The following is a 21398-nucleotide window of genomic DNA, read 5'->3' on the forward strand; positions in this document are numbered from 1 at the left end:
GTAAAGGTATATACTTTTGTGGTATGTTACCACTATGGTATTGGGATTTACATTGAGAGTGGCCCATTGACACTTAAACCTGTGGGGAAGAGTGAATGTGAGTGGTTAGGGGTATTTTGGACTAGAGTTTAGTTTTTGGTTGGGCTACTCTCCCTTGCACAAGCACTGCCTTAGGCCTTGAGACCCTTGGAAACTTTGAACTGCCAGGGATCCAAAGAGAGCCTTGACCTTGAATGGAACTCTACCCTTAGCCTCTAGTCTATTGACATTCATTACTCCTTTTAGGTTTAGTGCTTCATGACAACGAAAGGTTTTCAATGTGGATCACTTTACCATAAGTGACCCCACACTAGTATAACTTTCATAACTCAAATTACTATTGGTTATTATAATTTGTTCAATTCATTTACTTATATTTTTCATGTATGATTGTACGTATAGAGTATTATATATAATGACCTTTTTTTTACATGTACCACCACTGAGCCTGCCGAGTTCATAAAAGAACTCAGGCCCAAATTTTGTACCAGCGCATTCTGGGAAGTTTGAAGTCAATTGCTATCCGTTTTTTGCTATCTGTTCGGCCTGCCTCTTTGAGGCCCAAAATCAGAGTCCATCCTCTCTCTTCACTCCTCTACTATTTACTGCTTCACTACTTTACAGTTGTACTACTTCACCGCATTTGCTGCATTTTTGATGTTTTTATCTCTCACATGTATACAAAAATTATCATATTGGATTGAATGCATTACTTTACCTCTTAAATTATGTAAACAACTTAGGCAAGCCTTAAAAGAACATAGGATTAAAAGAAATATTAGGCTTGATAGTAATTAGTTTTCAGTCATTAATCATATGCTACTCACGCTATTAATCTCTTATGTTTTACTAACATTTTATGAAGATTTTGAAGCCAAAAATAGCTTAGCAAGGACGGCAGTCCCTCTTTTCAAAAACTAGAAATGGAATCCAAAATCGCCTTCTAAAAAAGAGCAAATCTTAGTGCTGCCACCAGCAAAAGGTTCTTAAATGTTTCTTCAAAAATTGAGATTTGAAAGCTAAGGTACATCTTGGACTCATTTTCTTACAACACTCTTATTTCAGTAGAGTTACACAAATAGCCACATCCTTTAAACACAAAGTATTTTATAACTTAGCCCTTTCTCATATGTTTCATAAGTACAAACATCATGCACATATTTTTTAAACTCTTTTAATCATATAAACCAACATTATTTTCTAAGACTCCTTTATAAACTCATATCCTTTAAAAACTACACATCCTCTTTGTAAATATCATATTCTAATATACAGTAAGTCATACCCCTTTAGCACTAGTTAAGCAGAATACAAACAACTAATCCTTTAACTTAGTCTAAGTCCTATGGAGCTACCGCACGTAGATTTTAAGGGGTGTCTAACACCTTTCCCTTAGAATAACAAGAACTCTTACCCACAATCTCACCGGTTAGTAGACCAATAAAGGATATGACTTTAGTAATCAAATAGGTACCCTAGTATACCTTTAAATATTAGGTGGCGACTCTCTTTCATCAACAATAAAGAAACCACAAGTTAAATCTTGTTTTGACTAGTGCAAAATAGGGTGCAGCAACTGCGTCTGATGCGACCGCCTCCGTTCTACCTGGAAAAGCATAGAATCTGGCCTGGCCTCCCCCTCTAGGGCGACCCCTACCCGCCTAACCTCCACCCCTAGCTGGCTATGCAGGTGGAGCGGCAACTGGAGCAGGAACCACGGCTTGTGAACCCTGTGGACCCTGTGGAATACATGGAGATTGAGTAGTCTATGGAGGTGAACCCCTCCTGAGTCTGGGGAAGTCCCTTACCATATGTCTGGTGTTTCCACACTCAAAACAAGCTCTCCGTGGGTGTGGCTGCTGAAATTGGCCCTAGCCGGGTCGGCTAGACTGACCACTGAAGGCACCTCGTGCAGGAGGTGCACTTGATAATGGCTGAGCAAAATGGGCAACCTGAGACCTCAGAGTAGCCAAAGCACCACTAGAAGCTGGAAGTGCTGAATGAATTGGATGACTCACATAGCATCTACCATGACGGGTTGTAGCTGCAGTGTGGCTACCACTAAATCCTCATGTACCTCGAGGCCTTTTGGCCTCCTTATCCTCTCTCTCACGGCCCCTGCATACCCTTCAACCTCCGTGCGATCTCTACCACCTTCTGATATAGGGTATATGTCTCTAACTCTCGAGCCATGCTGAATCTAATACTATAGTTGAGCCCCTCAATGACTCAGCGGACTCGCTCTCTAACTGTGGAAAATAAGGCAGGTGCATGTCTGGACAACTCACTGAATCTGACAGCATACTCTGACACTGTCATAATACCCTGGCGCAGCTGCTCAAACTCCGCGCGCCACGCATCCCGAAGGGCTACCCTCCTCGTAAGCCCGCCACCACTGATACGCTGCTCCTGACAGCCAGAATGTAGTAAAATCAACTATGCTCGTCCCCATAGTACCTATGATGCGGAGAATACGGTGGCACTTCTCTAGAAAATGTTGTGCATCCTCTTTAGCTAGGACGATGTAAGTAGGAGGATGATACTTCTTGAACCTCTCAAGTCTAAGTTACTCCTCCTCAGATACCACTGCCCTAACCTCGGGCTGAACAGGAACAACATGCTGCGTTGGCATAACCTTTAGGACCTAATCAACATGGACCCTCTGTCTAGGGTAAGGTCCGCGGGAGTTTGAGCTCCTCCCCTAGCCTGAGATGTGGCTGGTGCAAGGGGAATCAACCCCGCATGAGCTAGAGTACCGAACACGCTCAAATATTGTGCTAGGGTCTGCTGAAGCGCAGGGGTGACAACAGGCGCCTCGGGTTCCTGTCCCCCAACGGAGCTACAAGTGGCTCCTCAGTCGTTGCTCGGGGTGGTTCTCTGGCTGTACCACGTGCCCCTCCTCGGCCTCTGTCCCGACCCCGGCCTCTCGCGACTCTAACAAGGGGCGCGGGTGTCTAATTGTCGGATCCAACAGTGCGTGTCCTCACCATCTGTGAGAGAATAGAAAGACAAAGATTTAGATTTCGAAGTTAACAAATTCGCACGATAAGGAATCAAAGAAGTGGAGTTTTCCTAATAGTTTCGTAGCCTCTAAGATAAGTACAGACGTCTCTGTACCGATCCGCAAGACTTTACTAAACTTGCTTATGACTCGTAACACCCGTGAACCTAGAGCTCTAACTAACTTGTCACGACCCCAATTTACCATCTTAGGATGTCGTGATGGCACCTAGTCACTAAAACTAGGTAAGCCTAACATTCACGAATACTCAACAGAATTTAACAGCTAAGATAATAAGATAATTCAATAAACTCATAATAAATCCAAAATATAATTCTATAACAAAACTCCCAAAATCGGTGAAACTGAGTCATAAGCTCTATACGAGTATATTGTAAAATCCCTAGTACAACACTGTCTAGATAAAGAATAAACAATAGTAAAATAAGGACAGAAGGTGACTCCGACGCCTGCGGACACCGGGCAGGTATACCTTGAAGTCTCCGAACTGTATGATCCACTCACTGATGCCTAGCCTGAGTCGAGGTACCTGGATCTGTACAAATATGTGCAGAAGAGTAGTATGAGTACACCACAACGCTACCCAGTAAGTATCAAGCCTAACCTCGGTAGAATAGTGACGAGGGGTCAAGACACCTACTAGGATAAGAAGAAACTGAATAGGTATAGCCTAGTCTAATAATGAAAATAGGGAATAGTGGCAATAAAGCAATACAACAAGGTAAGCTACAACTGAATTTAAAGCAATAAAGGCAACAAGAAAGGAAACATAGTAAGAACATCAAGAAAACAATGCGGACAAATACAAGTGAGGCCAATGAGAGGTAACAAAAACAATCGCAACCGAGGTACCACCTCGTAATCTCATTTCATAATCACAATATTTCCTTATACCGTCGCGTGAGCCTTACATTTAGATAGTTTTGAAAATATTTTTCCCAAAATAGCTACACGCACTTTAGCCCACCTTATGTCACCTCGTGGCTTCAAGTAATTTCCTTACTAGCAACACACACATAGATCCCACCTTATGTTGCCGCATGGAAATTAACCCTTATTCTTTTACCGCTGCATGCATATCAATATCACAATATAATTACAACTCCCACCACAAGTGCCCATATGCCACAACTTGCCAAAAGAATAAACAATACTAATATTTTCACAACAAATAACAATGGCTCAACCATAATATGTACAAGAGTCTCAACAATAACAAGATAATAGTGAATAGCTCAACAAGAATGATATCTCAACAATTAACAACTTCGCCTCAAAGTGATAACGGCTTTTACAACTTCAACACCAATAACTAAACAAGAATATATTCCATGAAATAACAACTTCAAGTAAGTAATTCAACAATTAAAGAAGTAACAAGACAATAAGGAAGGCAATAACTTCAACTAAAGCATATAAGAGCCAAATAATAAGTAAGAGGTGGAACAAGTGCTAACAATGTCAAATAAAGCATACGAGGGTAGATTAACATATGTAAGGGTAGATTAACAATGAAAGATATAACATATTATGACAATTCAATTAAAGGCATGAAAAGAGTCTAAATAGCCTATACTGTCAAATACCACATATAGCCCGTGTACCCACTCGTCACCTTGCGTACACGGCTCTCATATAACACAAATAGCACAAACAACTCCAATCCTAAGGGGTAGTTCCCCCACACAAAGTTAGGGAAGATACTTACCTCAAACAAGCTAACTCAATCCACTAGTAAGCCTTTCCACGAATATCCAACTCCGAACGGCTCGAATCTAGCTAAAATAATTTAATACCATAAATACATGTCATAGAAACTATTCCGGTTTGCAATCTTTAAAGAAAATTAAAAGGTCAACTCAAAAAGTCATTTACGGGCCCGCACTTTGAAACCCAACCAAACTTATAAAATTCGAGCACACATTCAGTAACGAGTCCAGTCATACCAAAATTATCCAATTTCGACCTCAAATCGACCTTTAAATCCCTGATTTTTACTTTAGGAAGTTTTACAAAATTTCACCATTCTCTTCACTTTAATTCACTAAATAAATGATAAAACTAAGATGGAATCATGATTAATTAATAAATCCGAGTAAAAAATACTTACCCTGATCCAAGACGTGAAAAGACCCTCCAAAATCGTCCAAAACCGAGCTGTACAACTCAAAATACAATAATAATACTCTGACCCTCGATTTGGGTTTTAACATTCTACTCCCCAATTCTTACTCTACGCGATCGCGGGAAAAGCACTCGCGATCGCAGAGAACAAACTCCCCCAGCTCACAAAAGCCTCTTACGCGATCGCGAGACCACAGCCGCAAACGTGATGACCAGTCATCCTCTGGCTACACGATCGCGTCCAAGCCTACGCGAACGCGATGAACAACGCGTGCCACGGCACAATCTCACCTTCCTTCTACGCGGTCGCGATACATTACCCGTATTCGCAATAGACAACATTCCAACCTTCCACGAATGCGTCCCCATTTATGCTATCACGAAGAACAATTATCCATCTGCCAACAAAGACCTTACGTGATCACGGCTGAACCATCGCAAACGCAGTGAAGGAAACCAGAAGCACAGAAAACCAGCAGTCTCAATACATGAACATATGTTCCGAACTCAATCTGAAACACTCCTGGGGCCCCCGGGACCCCGTCCTAACATACCAACAAGTCCTAAAATACAAAATAAACTCGCTTGAAGCCTCAAATCACATCAAAAAAATACCAAAATCACGAATCACATATCGATTCAAGCCTAATGAACTAATGAACTTACAACTTCTAAAACTAATGCCAAAACATACCAAACCAAATCCGAATGACCTCAAATTTTGCACACAAGTCATAAATGACACAACGAACCTATTCCAACTTCTTGAACAGAAATCCGACCCCGATATCAATAAAGTCAACTATCGGTCAAACCTCTCAACCTTCCAAACCTTCAACTTTTCAACTTTCGCTAATTCAAGCAAAAAAGACTCACGGACCTCCAAATCAATATCCGAACATACGCCTAAATTCAGAATCACCATACGGAACTATCGAAATCATCAAAATTCCATTTCGGAGTCATCTACACAAAAGTCCAACTCCGGTCAACTCTTTCAACTTAAGCTTCCAACTTTGCAACTAAGTGTCCCAATTCACTCCAAAACTTCTCCGGAACCAATCCAACTACCCCGACAAGTCATATAACCATAATTGAACATAGAGGAGGCAATAAATAGGGGAATGGGGCTAAAATACTCAAAAATGCCAGCCGGATCATTACATCCATAATTCCAATGAATACACACATATATACTGTTTGTCTGTCTCAATATCAAATATGAACTTTCTCCACAAAGAGGCAGTGGTAAAATCACTAAATGTTCAAACGGGATCTAAGACATTATTTATGGCTCTATTCATTAGTATTCTTGAGGTGTTACTATTAATCAACTATAACACCATTCTTGTTTCATCAAACTTTTAACTGGCTATAACCAAATTCACGTACTCGAAATTTGCAACTTACAGAGGTGATCCCGAATCCATTAGACGTCACAGTAACTATTAGTTTATAAATTAGGTTTCACAAGAAAAGAAGAAATCTTTAATCGTGTGTTTGGTACGAAGAAAAATATTTTTCGAAAAATATTTTCTAATGTTTTCATGTTTGGCTGGCTTAAATAAATTGAAAAATATTTTCCTCATTAACTTATTTTCCTCCAATTGGAGGAAAATATTTTCCCTATCAAGAAAAGGGAAAATATTTTCCAAAGCTCTTTTTCAACTTCCCCCAACCTATTCCACATCCCCACCAATCCACCACCACACCCCCACCCAACAAACCCAACCCCCAACCCCACTCCATCCCACCCCCTCCCCCAACTCCACCCCCGACCCCGCATCCCCCACCTTAAATAGAAATATTATTAATAATACTTTCTTTTCATGTTATAGCTAAAATACCTTTTTTTTCATTTCAACATATGAGTATTTTCTTTTCATGATATAAGAAAAAATATTATTTTGGGGGAAGGGGGTGAGGAGAGTAGCATAAAAAACTATTTTCCTAAAAAATATTTTCTACTCTCTAACCAAACACTAAAAAATATTTTTCGGAAAAAAATTTTCAGTCACCAACTAAACAAAGGAAAAATAAGTGATAAAATCACTCATTTTCCATTAAAATATTTTCTAGGATAATATTTCCTTTCGTACCAAACACACCCTTAATGGAAAATCATCGATTCCTCAACCGTGCTCATGATACCATGTGTAAGGATTCATAAACAATCTATATAAAATCCTATCATTAATCTTAGCATTGTGAAACTATATGATTTTCACAAATTGTAAGATATAAGAAAATCAGTCAAGAAAAACATACCAGAATCGGCCATAATGTTCTTGACTTAATCCAGCGGAAGGGAAGAACTTGATCTTCTGTTTTTGACAAAACTAGTTTTGTTTTCTCTCTCTTTACCTTGTGCATTCTTTTCAGAATCAATTGTGATGGAGTTATGATATTCTTCTTTTAATAGGCAGAGATAGGGACCATCGGTTAATTCTCACTTACCATCAAAGTGGGTTAGTGAGAGTTATAACCATAATTAACTTCCCCTAATTTTATTCAAATACTAATTTAACAAAATATATTTATTAAACCAAAATATTTTATAAGCCACACGTGGGCCATATTTTACATAGGCTTGAATCATGTTATAGTGTTTGGTTGTGCAATTAGGATCATATATAACACTTCTTGGATTATGTTAATTGTTTTACTTACTCTGTACCAGGCTTTTAATTAATTTATCGACAATGGTGGATATATTATTAGGATATTCATGGTGGAGATTCGAGGAGGTTTAGATTACTGTTGTCAGTTACTTTGCCCCTATATGGACGGGTAGAGGTGAGCAAAAAATCAATTTTCTAGAATATTTCAAATGAAATGAAAAAGAGAAGTCCAACGTAATAATTCGAGGAATTGAAAAGATCAAAGCAAGAGTTGAAGATTATAAGCAGCAGTAACAAATAAAGAAAATGGGAGAAACAAGAATGGTAAACCAGCTACAAATTAAAGTTAATCAGCTCTTTCAGGCTGCTTTTCTTTACCATCTCATAGACTCAACTCAATGCTTGTTTTTCACTCAAAGTGTATCAATCACTTTTATAATAATTGTAACGTGCAAATTGTAAAAGGCACAGAAGAAAGTGGGAAAAAGAAACAACAAAAAGAACTTCTCAATTTCATATGTACGTTAATTAATGAAACTTTTGCTGTGTACCTTTCTGCAGATATATACGCTGTACAAAATCATAGTGCCAATTGAACTCTACTCATAATGTAAGCATAACCATGTCTTAAGTTTGTCTAATTAACTGAGTAATAACTCAACTAATTCTTGCAACTAGAAAATGGAGTCCTCACACTTCACGATCTCATGCACACGTCAAGAATAATGTCTTTTCAACTTCACAATTGCGATTTTAAGGCAGGAGGAGTATTGTCTGTGATGGCACAATTTCTGGTGTCAGTGATGGAGTTGAGTCTTTCTTTCGTAGTGCTGCTGCAACAAGCGCCCTCCTTGCCAACAACCCCATCACTTTCCCGGCCTTCATCCTCTCGTTTAGCTCACCTGATTCAAACGAAAGAATCGTTATTCATATGATCTCCTCTTAGTTAAGAATAGAATTGACTTCGTTTTCCCTTGCTAAGGGAATGATAATGAAATAATAAAAAATCCTTACGGGTGTGTGTGATGACGAAAAATTCGCCATTTGCTCTGGCAGAAGCAGACAATCGGACAAGGATAGGGGTTACGACTGTAAGGACAGCCCATAAGAACAATATCAAGAGCAAGGTTCTCCCACTCATTTGTTGGACAGATGATGAACTAATGTTTCCTCCAAGGATTTATGTTGTAGGAAATATACAATGTTGTTGGGGTGCTCCAACAAGACCTTTTAATTAACTGGCCATGTTTCAGGAACCAGTCACTATGATGATATTAAAGAATTCCACACAACTAGTACTTCTCTCAATTGGACATATATTATATGTGATAATGTATAAATACTTTCCCATGTGTAAGCAAAAGTCAGATACTTTTGATAATGACATTGTGATTTTCTCCTCTTTTGGTTGTTAAGTTGTTACACCAATTGAGTGTATATGATTAAGAATCCACCTGTCATATCCTCCTATAATATGTCAAGCTTAGCATATACAGGATGATAGTGGTTTGATCAGTTTTTAAATAAAATATAAAAAAAACAAATCATAACTCAACCATCTTGACTTCGACATTACAATTAACGGTACCTCAATAATATACGGATATTTAGATTTTTTTAATTGTATTTCCTTTTTTAAAATAGAATAGACGTAAATAGAGTTGCAAGGATTAGGAAGATTCATATGGTTAAACTTCAACTCATTTGAGATTGATATGGTTGATTCATTTTCTTTTCAGAAGGAAATTGTGCAAGATAAAACTAACATGCGATACAATTGACTAGAGAGTTCAATTCAGTTATTAAAACTAAGGGTGTCTAACGGGATGGGACGAGACGGGACAGGACGACATTTAGTCGGGACGGTGGCGAGACGGGCCTAAACGGGACGAAACGGTTCGCGGACCTTAAGTGGGCAATTTATTTTTTAAAAAAATAATTATTTAAGCATTAAGTTTAGCAACGGCTAGTTTTTTGACAATGACTAAGATTTTAAAGTTTGCAACGGCTAGTTTTTTGACTTATTTAATAAACTTAAAATTTAATAAATGATAAAAATAACTAAGTAAAGAATTATAAAATATTAAAAAAAGACTTGTAATGAAATATTTTAGTAATTATAATAGAGTTGTAATTTATTTAATATAATTTCAAGCCATTAAGTAACTAAGTAAGAGTGTAAAACAATTCATAAAAATAATTCAAGGCTTAGAGCCTTTTATTTTATTAATAGAACTTTCAAATTTCACATACAAATATAATTCTTTTGAAGAGCACTTAATCTACGCAGCCACCTTCTAGGAAGGGTTCTGTTTGAACTAGGCCTCTTAGTAGCTAATTACAAATCATCATACTAATATTTGTAAGCTCCTATATAGCTTCGTTATAAGGGTATGTACAAATCGTTGCTTACATTTTTCACATATAGCACGTTTATTGACTTTATCATGTTTAAAAAATTTCCATACAAGTGATGTTTTGGTACGTTCAACCTTACGCTTACCCCTTACAGGAGGTACAGGGGTAAAGCTCCAGACCGAGATTAACTCTGAGTTGGAGCTTGTGTTGCGGGACTAGTGGGTGTTTCATCTAATTCTTCTTCCTCATTTTCTTCATCCTCATTTTCTTCGTCCTCAATAAAAATATCATTGCCAAATTGTCTTTGTAAAGTTTCATGATCTAGTTGTTCTCCGAAATTAATATTATAACATGCGGGGGGTTGGGAAAATAAAGTTTTAATCAACATGAGTCATTTCATCTATATGTTTTCTAATTCTATGAGAAGGATTAGGATTAGGACTAGGATTAAAATTACTACTACTATATATCACCTTTACTACGTTTTCTACTACTTTTTTTAAACATGCCAAATACATTTTTAGGAGCCATAATTTAAATACGAAATTAAATTAAAAAAGTTAACATAAAAATTAAACACACAAATGAAATGCGAAAATAGAACACGTAAAGTAAACACAAAAAATAAGCTCTAAAATGATACGCAAAAATTATATATTAAAATTAGGAGATGGAACGAGTGCATCGTGATTAAATATTGAAACTTGAAGAAATTGCTCCAAATACTTGACGAATTAATTTGAAGTTTGAAAGTTGCTCCAAAAAATTGCCCAAAAACTTAAACTTATATTGATTGTGAGAAAATAGAGAGAATAATATAGATAGAATGTAAGAGATTTGAGGGAGAATGATTGATTTTTGTGGGAAAAAATGAAGAAGGATAGGGATATTTATAGTTTAAAATAGGGCCAAAGTGTAATTTAATAAACTTAGGAGTTAAATTAAAAGTTTGGGGTAGAGGTGTTTTGGGGGGTGGGGGCCAAATATGGTCGTTTATATTCGTTTATGGCCGTTGGCCAACGGCTCTATTTCAAAAAGAAAAAAAAATTAAATAACACGCGGGACGAACGGGACAAGCGGGACGGAACGGGATAAACGGGACGAAATGGTCATCCCGTCCCATCTCGTGTACCGTTTAATATGGGATAAATGAGACGGGACGGGATCGGGACAGGACCGACACACTCTTAGTCATCGCTAGACTGAGAGTTCTAGCTACACAAAAAAAAATGCCTAGTCACTATCAACTCCTAGTTTAAGCACCGATTTTTGGTAAATAATGGCAAAGAAATTGGTCTACCTACGTCGACCCACCCAATCCCACCCCCTCAACAACCCCCAATAAAGCCTTTACAATATAAAGGATTCTGTTAGATTTGAGAAACAATTTCTGTTCTAGAATAACCCTTTTTCTTGACCACCCCACCTTAAAAATTAAATTAAAAAAATAAAAACCCATTTTAACATATCCTTCTAGGCCAAACATGAATCACTTTCTTCTAGTTTACACATGAAATGCACCTAATAATAAAAGAAGTCCATGCCAAAGCGACCAAGAAATCAGGCATTTGACAACTCAAAAACCGGAGATAGAGCTATATATATATTGAACTTGGGTAGGTAAGAAAAACAGAAGATGCACGAAACAAGAACCAAACATTATTTTAAATGAGATGCTAACGACTTTTCTAAATACAATAAGTTACTACTGCCCTATTAGTTTTGAATGCTCTTGAACAGTAATATTTAATCGTTTAGAATCATTTTTTATGCTGGTGCAGGTGTGGCATGAATAGTGCATCAAGGGGGCTGCTCATTCGACAAAGTGCATAATTGCTCAACTAATTTTAGATTTCCATAATACATGCAGCTAAGGTGTTACATTTTTAGGTACAACGAACTGAATTGCTCCTAAATTATTCTCAGTGAGTCTACCTGTAAGATTTTAAGCAGACTTCAGGCATGCATAAAAGTAACACGGGACGAATCCTATCTACAATTCTATAATGACGCAACGCATACTGCACAAAATTATCTAGGATAGCATACCATAATAAACACCAGATGTAACACGATTGGGTAGTTAATTCTAATAAGTAATAACTAATTCCTGTCTTTGTCCTGCACATGCACCTGATCCAGAGAAGTAAGATTGGAGATCAATTAACGAAAGAGAACGGAGCATCATAAGTCCTAACCTGGAGCAACTGTCATTCTGTCAAGGAACACAACATCACCTAATATCTGCCATGCTCCTGATTTTAGTATTATATTGAGACATAGTGGTGCAGTAACTCAATAGGTGCAATGGTGATAATAACAAAGTTCCCTATCCTCCCAAATACCTGAATCCTTGTAAGAAATCACAAGGAAACCAAAAAAAGAGTTCATGGTAACTCTCAACACTTGCTTTTATATCTGCAGGAAGCAAATCTACATATTTCGCAACATTTACATGTGCATGGGATACATGTTCAAGAAGAAGAATATTTACACAAGTTTCTCAAAACAAAGGAGGGGACATTCACTACCCTTGACAAGATATCACAAATCACTCCTGACATAAAGCTACTACTGCCTCAATCAGATTTATTCCCAGTATGCTTCTGCAGAATCCAGGAGGATTAATTTATTAAACAGAAAACTTGAAAATTATTAGACATTTGTCATAAGCTAAAGATAAAAACAATGAGATAACAAAGAGAAACAGCAAAGAGTACTATCACAAAAAATTCAATTCAAGTGAAAAACTCTTTACCTTTTTCCCAATGTTGAATGGATCATACTTGTATCTAATCATGTGTGTGATCTGACGCTTCATAGTGAGGACAAAGAGAAAAATCCAGTAACATAACAATATTGGCCAGAATACTGGGACATCAAATATAGAGCAGAAGGTCATCAGGAAGGCTACGATGAAAGCTTTTGTTGTTGCATACCTGAAACCTCAGGAAAATATGAAAGGAAATTTCCATTAGGGAAAAGATCGTGATGAATAGCAAGAGGACGAAGAAGAACTCCGCACGTGCAGCTAATATAACATTTAGGTCAGTTAACATGTGTTAATCCGTCATCCTTCCCCAGTTTAAATAGGAATCATCAATGCCTACCCTGTGTTAACCTGCCTTTTGATTAGATACAGTGACTAGACTAGTCCTTATATCATACTAACAAGCAAAGAACAATATTTTTCATGTTTTTGGAATAATAGCCTGCTCAGCAACAAGCTAATCCATGACAATTACTATGCACAAAAAAACAACTTTATTGCACGACGATGCATATTCACAACATGATCAAATGGAATCATGAAAAGTCATTCATCACAAACTTCAATAATGGAGTGTAAATCACTGTATCTTTGCTGTCTAAAACAAGAAAAGTTGATCACCACATTACATTGTAACTATACCATGAAATGAGTCAAACAGCAATAGTTGAAACAGAGATGCAAAGCCTAATGAACAAAGTAAATTACAATGAATATTTCATATTTTGAGGTCTATGATCTCACCAGAACAAAAATTCAGGCAGCCGGCGAACGAAAGGTCTAAATTCGTCATTGTCTTTAGGTGGCAAAGAAGCACCTTCCGAAGCTTCCAGCTCAGGATCCACCTTTGGTGACAGAAACCCAATCAACAAATTCAAAATATAGGTTCCTACACCATATGAGATGACGTAGAATCCACGACCATAGTAAACACGCAACATATATATTGATGCAGCTGTCAATGTTCCAAGCCACCTGCGGAAGGTATAAGGAGCAGACCTATCCAAATAGTAGCGAAATGTCCTAGAAATTTCATTTTTCCACTTTGCTAGTGGTGATAGAACTGCATCACCACCATCAACTTCAACTCCCTCCATGAAGTCAACTCAGAGACTTCTACAACGGTACAACCTAAGCATATGAAAGTAGAACCATTACAGAAAGCATAACAAAACAAAAAGATAATTCATCTAATTCCTCTTACATCCTAATAGAATAAAGACTTCAAAAGAAGAAGCACGGACGAACTGGCCTGGTAATTGCTGCCAAATACTCTAGGCAAAGCTTCTCAGCGTGCCAAAAGTAAAATTTAATTGGAAATGAACTTCCCTAACAGATACACAGACGCATATACACACATATCGCATATATATATTTGTACTATTACCAGTTAATTGAGGAGGATTGGGTCATAGTCACTAGGAACTGGGAACAATAACTGAGTTTCCCTCATACTTGTTTTAATAAATCAATTTCAACAGCGTCTTTGCAGGATTATTAATGCAGTCTAGCGGTTGCAATTTCACTTCCATCATATAAGCGCAGTGTCCTTTTTTTTTTTTTGACACCAGTAACTCTACCAATCAAGGTTTAAGCAGATAAAAACAAATCACTGAGTATTTTTTGCCTTCGCTGGCTTTTGTACCTAAATCTCATGGTTGTCCTCCCACTTTATTAACCACTAGGCGACAACCTTGGGTGCTCGTATAGGCGCAGTATTCTAATACAACCAAAGATCCGCCCTTCTTCTATCTTCACCTCTCCATGAGCCACCCCACCCAAAATTTAAAAAACAAAAGAGTGAAAAACAGAAATAGCTTTTGTTTGCTAGATTGATTTATGACCAACTAAACTAAGATATTAATAGACTATGCAATTCAAGTGCTCAACACTACAACATGGATAAGAATAAATAAACAGTATCGAAAATGTTCAATTAGTTCGGCAATTACCGAATTACGCAGCAATAGATTAAGGAAACGCCAATCAAGAACTAAAAACTGAAAAAGAAGGTTCATATCCATGAAATTATTAATTAGAAATAGAGTTACCCTTAATACGAAAGACTGTTAAGATGGAGACTTGAGATTTTTGGAGCAATCACTGATTCAATTGAGGAGTAGAGTTGGAAGCAATCTGTGAGAATTACAGATTTGAGCTTAACTTCCGATTTTCTGATCTCCGAGAAAACTTATGAACGAAAAACGATCGGAATGTTGAGCGCGTGCAGTTGAAACCGACTTGCGGGAATGAAACCGGTCTTTAATAGCTTGCTTGGTAAAAAGTAATTTATATTTGACTAATTAATTTAAATTTGAGCAACTATTACTAATCTAACTAAAAAGTTAAATTATCAAAATATTCTTTTCATTAACTAAATATCCTATTCTATTTACAAAATTAACATAAAAAAACTAAGCCTACTAACAGAAGCCAACACACGGCTGTTTCGAAGAGTTGCCACCGTTTCCCATAAGAAAGAGGTTTCTGATTTTTTTTTTTAAGGCATATTAAGTATTGTTGCTTGCACTTGGCTTCTTCTAGCAAGTATCAAACACAGTATTACATATATCGGCGACCTCTGGTCTGCGGGGCGGAGCTACGGTAGACGGTGCGGGTTCGGGCAAACTCAGTGACTTTTTCCGAGACCCTATATTTGTATTGAAAATTTTACTGATTCTATATAAATATATCATACCGAACCTAATAACAAAAGGGCTCTGGGTTCAATGGTAAGAGTTTTGGGTTCGCTTGGAGAATGCGCGGGTTCGAATTAATGCTTGAAAGCAGTGAAATATTTTGTTGTTTTTTTACAATATTTCTTTTTAAGAAAGCACAAATTAAACGACATCGTAATTCCGAAACAACTCCAAAGTCCAAACGACACTTTGCCTTCCTTTAAACTAACATTTATACTTTTTAATAAATAAAACATAAAACTTTTTTTCTTTCTAATAAACAAATTCTTCTCTAAACAAAAAGACGTATTCTCATCTTCTCAATCCCAAATGAAAAAAGCTAGGGTTCTGCCTCTGTTGATCGCTGGCGCTGCTACCACAATCTGTCGGATCCATACGCCTTTCAACTCTCGTTGTGTATCAATGTATGCTCTTTCTCCCTTAGAAGTTAGACCCTTCTTCTTCTTCAATTCTTCTTTCCTGATTTTTTTTTCTTTCATTTTTCCTCTTATATTTTATATTTGATAATTTATACAAAATCTGATTTTTAATTTTTAATTCTAGGGTTGTCCCACATTTTGAACTTCATTCTCTTTGTCAATTTGTGCTTTGGTTCTTTCCAAAAGTTCGAACTTGGAGTCTCCGATAAGCCGATAGACAAGGTATGTGGTTGTTGTCCTACTTTCTTGTTTTTAGTTTCTTAGGGAGACTAACTTGCATTCACATAGAGTGGCCTTATGTCCTTATTAAGAAGAAAACTTTCATATGTAGTTAGGGCGGAGCTACAGTAGAAGAAAAATCGGTGACTTTTTTCGAGACCCTGTATTTATAATTTAGAACCCATACACTTCAAATCCTAGCTCTGCCTCTGCTGGTCTGCTCCTTTTTCTTGGTAGAGTGCTTTTTTCGCAAGAACCAACAGGTTTTTGGCTTTTGAAATACCCTTCTTATCATGTTTTAAAGTGCATTAGTTGTATCATTCTCGTGAATATATAGTTAAACGTATGTGTATATGTGTGTAAACGTAAATATTGTAAACGGTCAAAACCGAGCTTGATCTTCGAGTAATTAGTCGAGATTAGAACATGGTGAACCGAGGGTCGTCATCATAATATTGAGATGAGATCTGAAGCTAGGTTATCGAGCTCAAAACCGATCAATACCAAGCTCGAAGTCAATATCGAGCTCGAGTTCAAATCGAATTGTGATGCGAAGTGGTGTTATCAAACTCGAGATCCAGATCAGTCGATGCCGAGCTCAACATAGTATCGAGCTCGAGTCAATATCGAGTTTGAGATCCAGAGATCAACCAAGTTCTAAGACCGACCAAGATCGAGCTAAGAAATAAAGAGCCGTTGTAGCCGCACCAAGGGAGAGAATCTCGGCGGGAATTAAGGAAAAACTAATTGACTAATCTATCATGGGATCCCCACTATGTATTTTTAATTATATCCAAAGTAGGATCCCTCCAGTATATAAAGAGTGGCTACCATTTCTGTAGGGTACACATTCAACATTGAGACATCAATACACTCTCATATTCAGAAATTATTGAGATTCACATGTATAATAAAGATTATCCTTTTTTGAGCTTTGTACATCGGTTCATCTTATTCATAGGTCATTCGTTGTTGGGCTTCGGACATTGATTTATCTTGCTTGTTTATAAATTATTCTCCACTCAATTTAGTTTGTATTTCATTCTTTTTTACAGTCAATATTCGATATTTTTCTACTTACTTTTCCAATTTGTACCAAATTATACCACGTATCCTTAGAATTACGTATAAATTCAACTCTATTCATTTTTCGGGTAAACAGTTTAGCGCCCACCGTGGGGCTAAGGATAATAGTGGTTATTTGGTACGAATCTCTGTAAAACACACTATTTTACGCTTGCCCTTGGAAGTATTTTTGATTTCAGGTAGAAAACGATAAATTCTCCATTTATGGCCCTACCTATCAGCAACGAAGCTGGTCTTCAAGATAAGAACAACAACTTGACGTCCGGGGATGAAAGGCCACTCGTTGATGCCGTTGGAGAACAGGTCGAAGTACCAATAGACGTTAATTCACATGTGGCCATCGAGGAAAACCAACGTTCCGACCCTGAAAATAGCATTCATGGTGGAACTCGATCTGCAGCTCCAAATACTCAATACGTTGAGGAAAATGGAATCAACTTGCATATGATTTTCGAAATGTTGCAAGCTCAACAGGTAGCGATAGCTCAGTTGCATAGCCAAACCCAGGCACCGAGCAGGCCGGAGCCCGGTCCATCCCGAGAAGTCACCCACAAAACGGGGCCAACTGTAGTAAGGTCGAATGAGCAAGAATCGGGGACTAATCCTGAAATTGTTAGGATACTCGAGGAACTGATGAAGCGAATAGAGTCAGGATCAAGGAGGATTAAAGAAAACGACAAAAAATAGGAAACGTATAACTCCAGGGTTGATCAGTTCCCGGGGACACCACCAATATTGAAGGGCTTGGATTTCAAAAAATTCGTACAAAAGCCCTCCCCCCCCCCCGAGCGCGGTGCCGAAACTGATCCCCAAGAAGTTCTACATGCCCGAAATTCCTAAATATAATGGAACGATCTAAAAGACGACGAGATCGAATCTGTATTATTGAAAAAATTTGGTGAAACCCTTTCAAAGGGAGCAATGATATGGTATCATAATTTACCACCTAACTCTACCGATTCTTTTGCTATGCTTACAGATGCTTTCGTAAAAGCACATGATGGAGCCATAAAGGTCGAGACTAGGAAGTCGGACCTTTTCAAAGTAAGACAAAAAAATAACGAGATGCTAAGAGAATTCGTATCTCGTTTCCAAATGGAACGAACGGATCTACCACAGTCACAGACGATTGGGTTGTTCAAGCTTTCACTCAAGGTCTAAATGAACGAAGTTCGATGGCTTTACGACGGTTGAAGCAGAACCTGATCGATTACCCAACTGTTACCTGGGCCGATGTACACAATCGGTATCAATCAAAAATTAGAGTCGAAGACGACCAGTTGGGTTCTGGGTCCGTTATTAAAAAGGACATCAACCAAGAACCAAGGCCGATCAGGGACCGATACCGGCAGTATAGTAGAGATCATAGGGGTGACGAACCAAGACGTAACCCCGTACAAGGCAATAAAAGAAGTGATTGAGGATAAGGGTCTCGGGGGATGATGAACAGGAATAGGTTCGACAAGCATACTGCACCTAAGGAAGCACCACGGTTATTAGAATATAACTTCAACATCGATGCATCCGCCATCGTGTCGGCTATCAGACGCATCAAAGATACTAAATGGCCTCGACCTCTACAGATCGACCCAGCCCAGAGGAATCCCAATCAAGTGTGTGAATATCATGACACTCATGGCCATAGAACGGAAGATTGTAGGCAACTGAGAGAGGAGGTAGCCCGGTTATTCAATGAAGGGCACCTTCGAGAGTTCTTAAGCGACCAAGCCAAAAACCATTTTAAAAATAGAGAATTCAATAGACAAAACAAACAAGAAAAGCCACAACACATCATCCACATGATCATCGGAGGGACCAATACCCCCCAGGAGCCGGTGCTTAAGCGCACTAAGATGTCGATCGTAAGAGAGAAGCGATCTCGGACTCAGGATTACGCACCCATAGGCACCTTGTCCTTTAATGATAAAGACGCAGAAGGAGTCATACAACCCCACAACGATGCACTGGTAATATCTGTAGTTATGAATAAAACTCAAGTTAAGCATGTGTTAATTGATCCAGGTAGTTCATCCAACATTATTAGATCGAAGGTCGTAGAGCAGCTTGGTCAACAGGACCAGGTCGTGCCCGCAACCCTAGTTCTAAACGGATTCAATATGTTAAGCCCCATATTTTCGTACGTGAAAGTACGCCATAAGTAAATTGATGAAAGCTCGGAAAAGAGATGTTACATCCCACATTTTCGTGTGTTAAACATTTCGTCGTAAGATAATCGACGTAAGTTCGGGAATGAGATTATTTTGGGATTATAAGTATTGTGCTACTTCAAATAAGTGATAAGTAAATTCGTAAAGGTGAGAGAGTAAGTGGATTGAAAGAAAATGAGTTACTTCAAAGTTTGACATTTTGGGATAAAATACGGTCCAAGCTACAATACCCTGTATTTATGGACTAGTGCCATACAAGGTACCACATGACCATGATAGCAAGATGTATAACGTGTGTTAAAAGTGAGTAGTATTATAAGTAATTTGAGATAATTCTTAATTATATGATAATTAGGTAATTAGTGATCCTAGTGGGAGATTAATTATTTAATTAGTGTATTTGGATATGTTTTGATTAGACTCCAACGTGGCAGCCTAAAGGACTCTTGATAATGAGTCGTAACCCACAAAGCAAGATGGCACAATTAGAGGACTTTGTGGCCAAAGTCATCAAAAGAGTGGGGCCCACACCCATTATGATAAAATACCTCTCATTCACCTAAATGAGGTGCTTGTCTCTACAAAGTAAAGAGAGATGCTTATATCTTGTCTTCAAGTAACGGATGGAGCTCACAAAGATCTCTTTAAGAGAGATTTTTACAAAATTTGCAAGGTAACGTGATTAGCTCAAATTGCAATGGTAACGTGAGGCTTCTCTATAATCACAAATTAAAGATGGTCATATTCAGCAAGGTAACGGTCTTAAGAAAAATTTCATACGAAATTATACTGCGTAATAGCAACGGGATTTTACGATTCTAAGGGAGTACGGTGCAATCCTTCTCAAGAATATCATACGGATTTCCCCTACTTCGACCCGCCGTTACGTGTTTTCGCAATTGACGTGTGTTAGAGGGATTATCAAGAGAATCTGCTCAGGTATGTTTAGGCTATCCCTTCTTTCTTTTTGGCGTGATCCATACGATACAAACGAAATGAGTAAACGCACAATTTTCATAAATTAATCTATTCATAGAAGTACTAGGGGTGTCTATATTATTGATTCCTCATGTGAATTATTATTATATCTTCTGTTCATGAGTCTCAGAAAAATACGTATTTGATAAAGTTCATTCGAAAGGCATGTTGATTTTATGATATTCCGAGAAATCTTATTAACGTATTTCTTATGCATTTATACATGTACATTGACCCATGACCAGATGGCGTTATATACGCGTATATATGTATATATATGTATATGGGATATGGGAAAAGGTTACGGTATTATATACGCACCACCTCCTGATCAACTGGTATATGTTGATGATTTTTCCCACAGTGGCCGAGATGATATGATGGGATGCTCTCAGAGGCTTGATGATGTTATGAACGCATATACCTATGCATGGTTTCCATGACATTATAAATATACGCATATGCATGACATTATAAATATTAATGATTCACAGAGTTATTCAGACTTACATGTTGAGTCTTTTACTCCATGTTTCTCTCATGTCTATTATTTACTGATTTTCATTCCTTACATACTCAGTACATTATTTGTACTAACGTCCTGTTTGCCTGGGGATGCTGCGTTTCATGCCCAAAGGTCCCGATAGACAGGTCGAGAGTCCTCCAAGTAGGCTATCAGCTTAGCGAAAGATGTTGGTGCGCTCCATTTTCTCCGGAGTTGCTATTGGTCAGTATGATTAGGACATGTGTTGATTGGTATGGCGGGGCTCTGTCCCGACCTTTATGATATTTATGTATCCTTAGAGGCTTGTAGACATATGTCATGTACGTGAATGGTTGTATGGCCTTGTCAGCCTATGTTCAGTGTACGAGTGATCATTTTAGGCTTATAGGC

At 37.9% G+C, this 21398-nt stretch overlaps 1 protein-coding gene and 1 long non-coding RNA gene across 3 annotated transcripts; both read right to left on the reverse strand.

Annotated features, from left to right (window-relative positions):
- Nucleotides 1-8284: 8284 nt before the first annotated feature.
- On the reverse strand, nucleotides 8285-9085 carry LOC104110126 (uncharacterized). The gene is made up of 2 exons (XR_689384.3): nucleotides 8821-9085; nucleotides 8285-8708 (listed from the first exon to the last, which is right to left on the reverse strand). It is a non-coding gene; the product is annotated as an uncharacterized lncRNA (long non-coding RNA).
- A 3465-nt stretch (nucleotides 9086-12550) lies between these two features.
- On the reverse strand, nucleotides 12551-15317 carry LOC104110124 (protein RER1B-like). Of its 2 annotated transcripts, none has more exons than XM_009619551.4 (4): nucleotides 14986-15317; nucleotides 13679-14050; nucleotides 12923-13103; nucleotides 12551-12770 (listed from the first exon to the last, which is right to left on the reverse strand). In XM_009619551.4, the coding sequence occupies exons 2-4, from the start codon at nucleotides 14029-14031 to the stop codon at nucleotides 12744-12746; spliced, it is 561 nt and encodes a 186-aa protein (XP_009617846.1). In that variant the 5' UTR covers nucleotides 14032-14050; nucleotides 14986-15317; the 3' UTR covers nucleotides 12551-12743. The 2 variants fall into 2 exon arrangements, with proteins under 2 accessions (XP_009617846.1, XP_009617845.1); XM_009619550.4 differs by having other exon boundaries at nucleotides 13679-14065; nucleotides 14986-15302.
- Between the last annotated feature and the right edge of the window lie 6081 nt (nucleotides 15318-21398).

The sequence above is a fragment of the Nicotiana tomentosiformis genome, chromosome 11, assembly GCF_000390325.3.
Source record: "Nicotiana tomentosiformis chromosome 11, ASM39032v3, whole genome shotgun sequence".
Classification (NCBI taxonomy): Eukaryota; Viridiplantae; Streptophyta; class Magnoliopsida; order Solanales; family Solanaceae; genus Nicotiana; species Nicotiana tomentosiformis.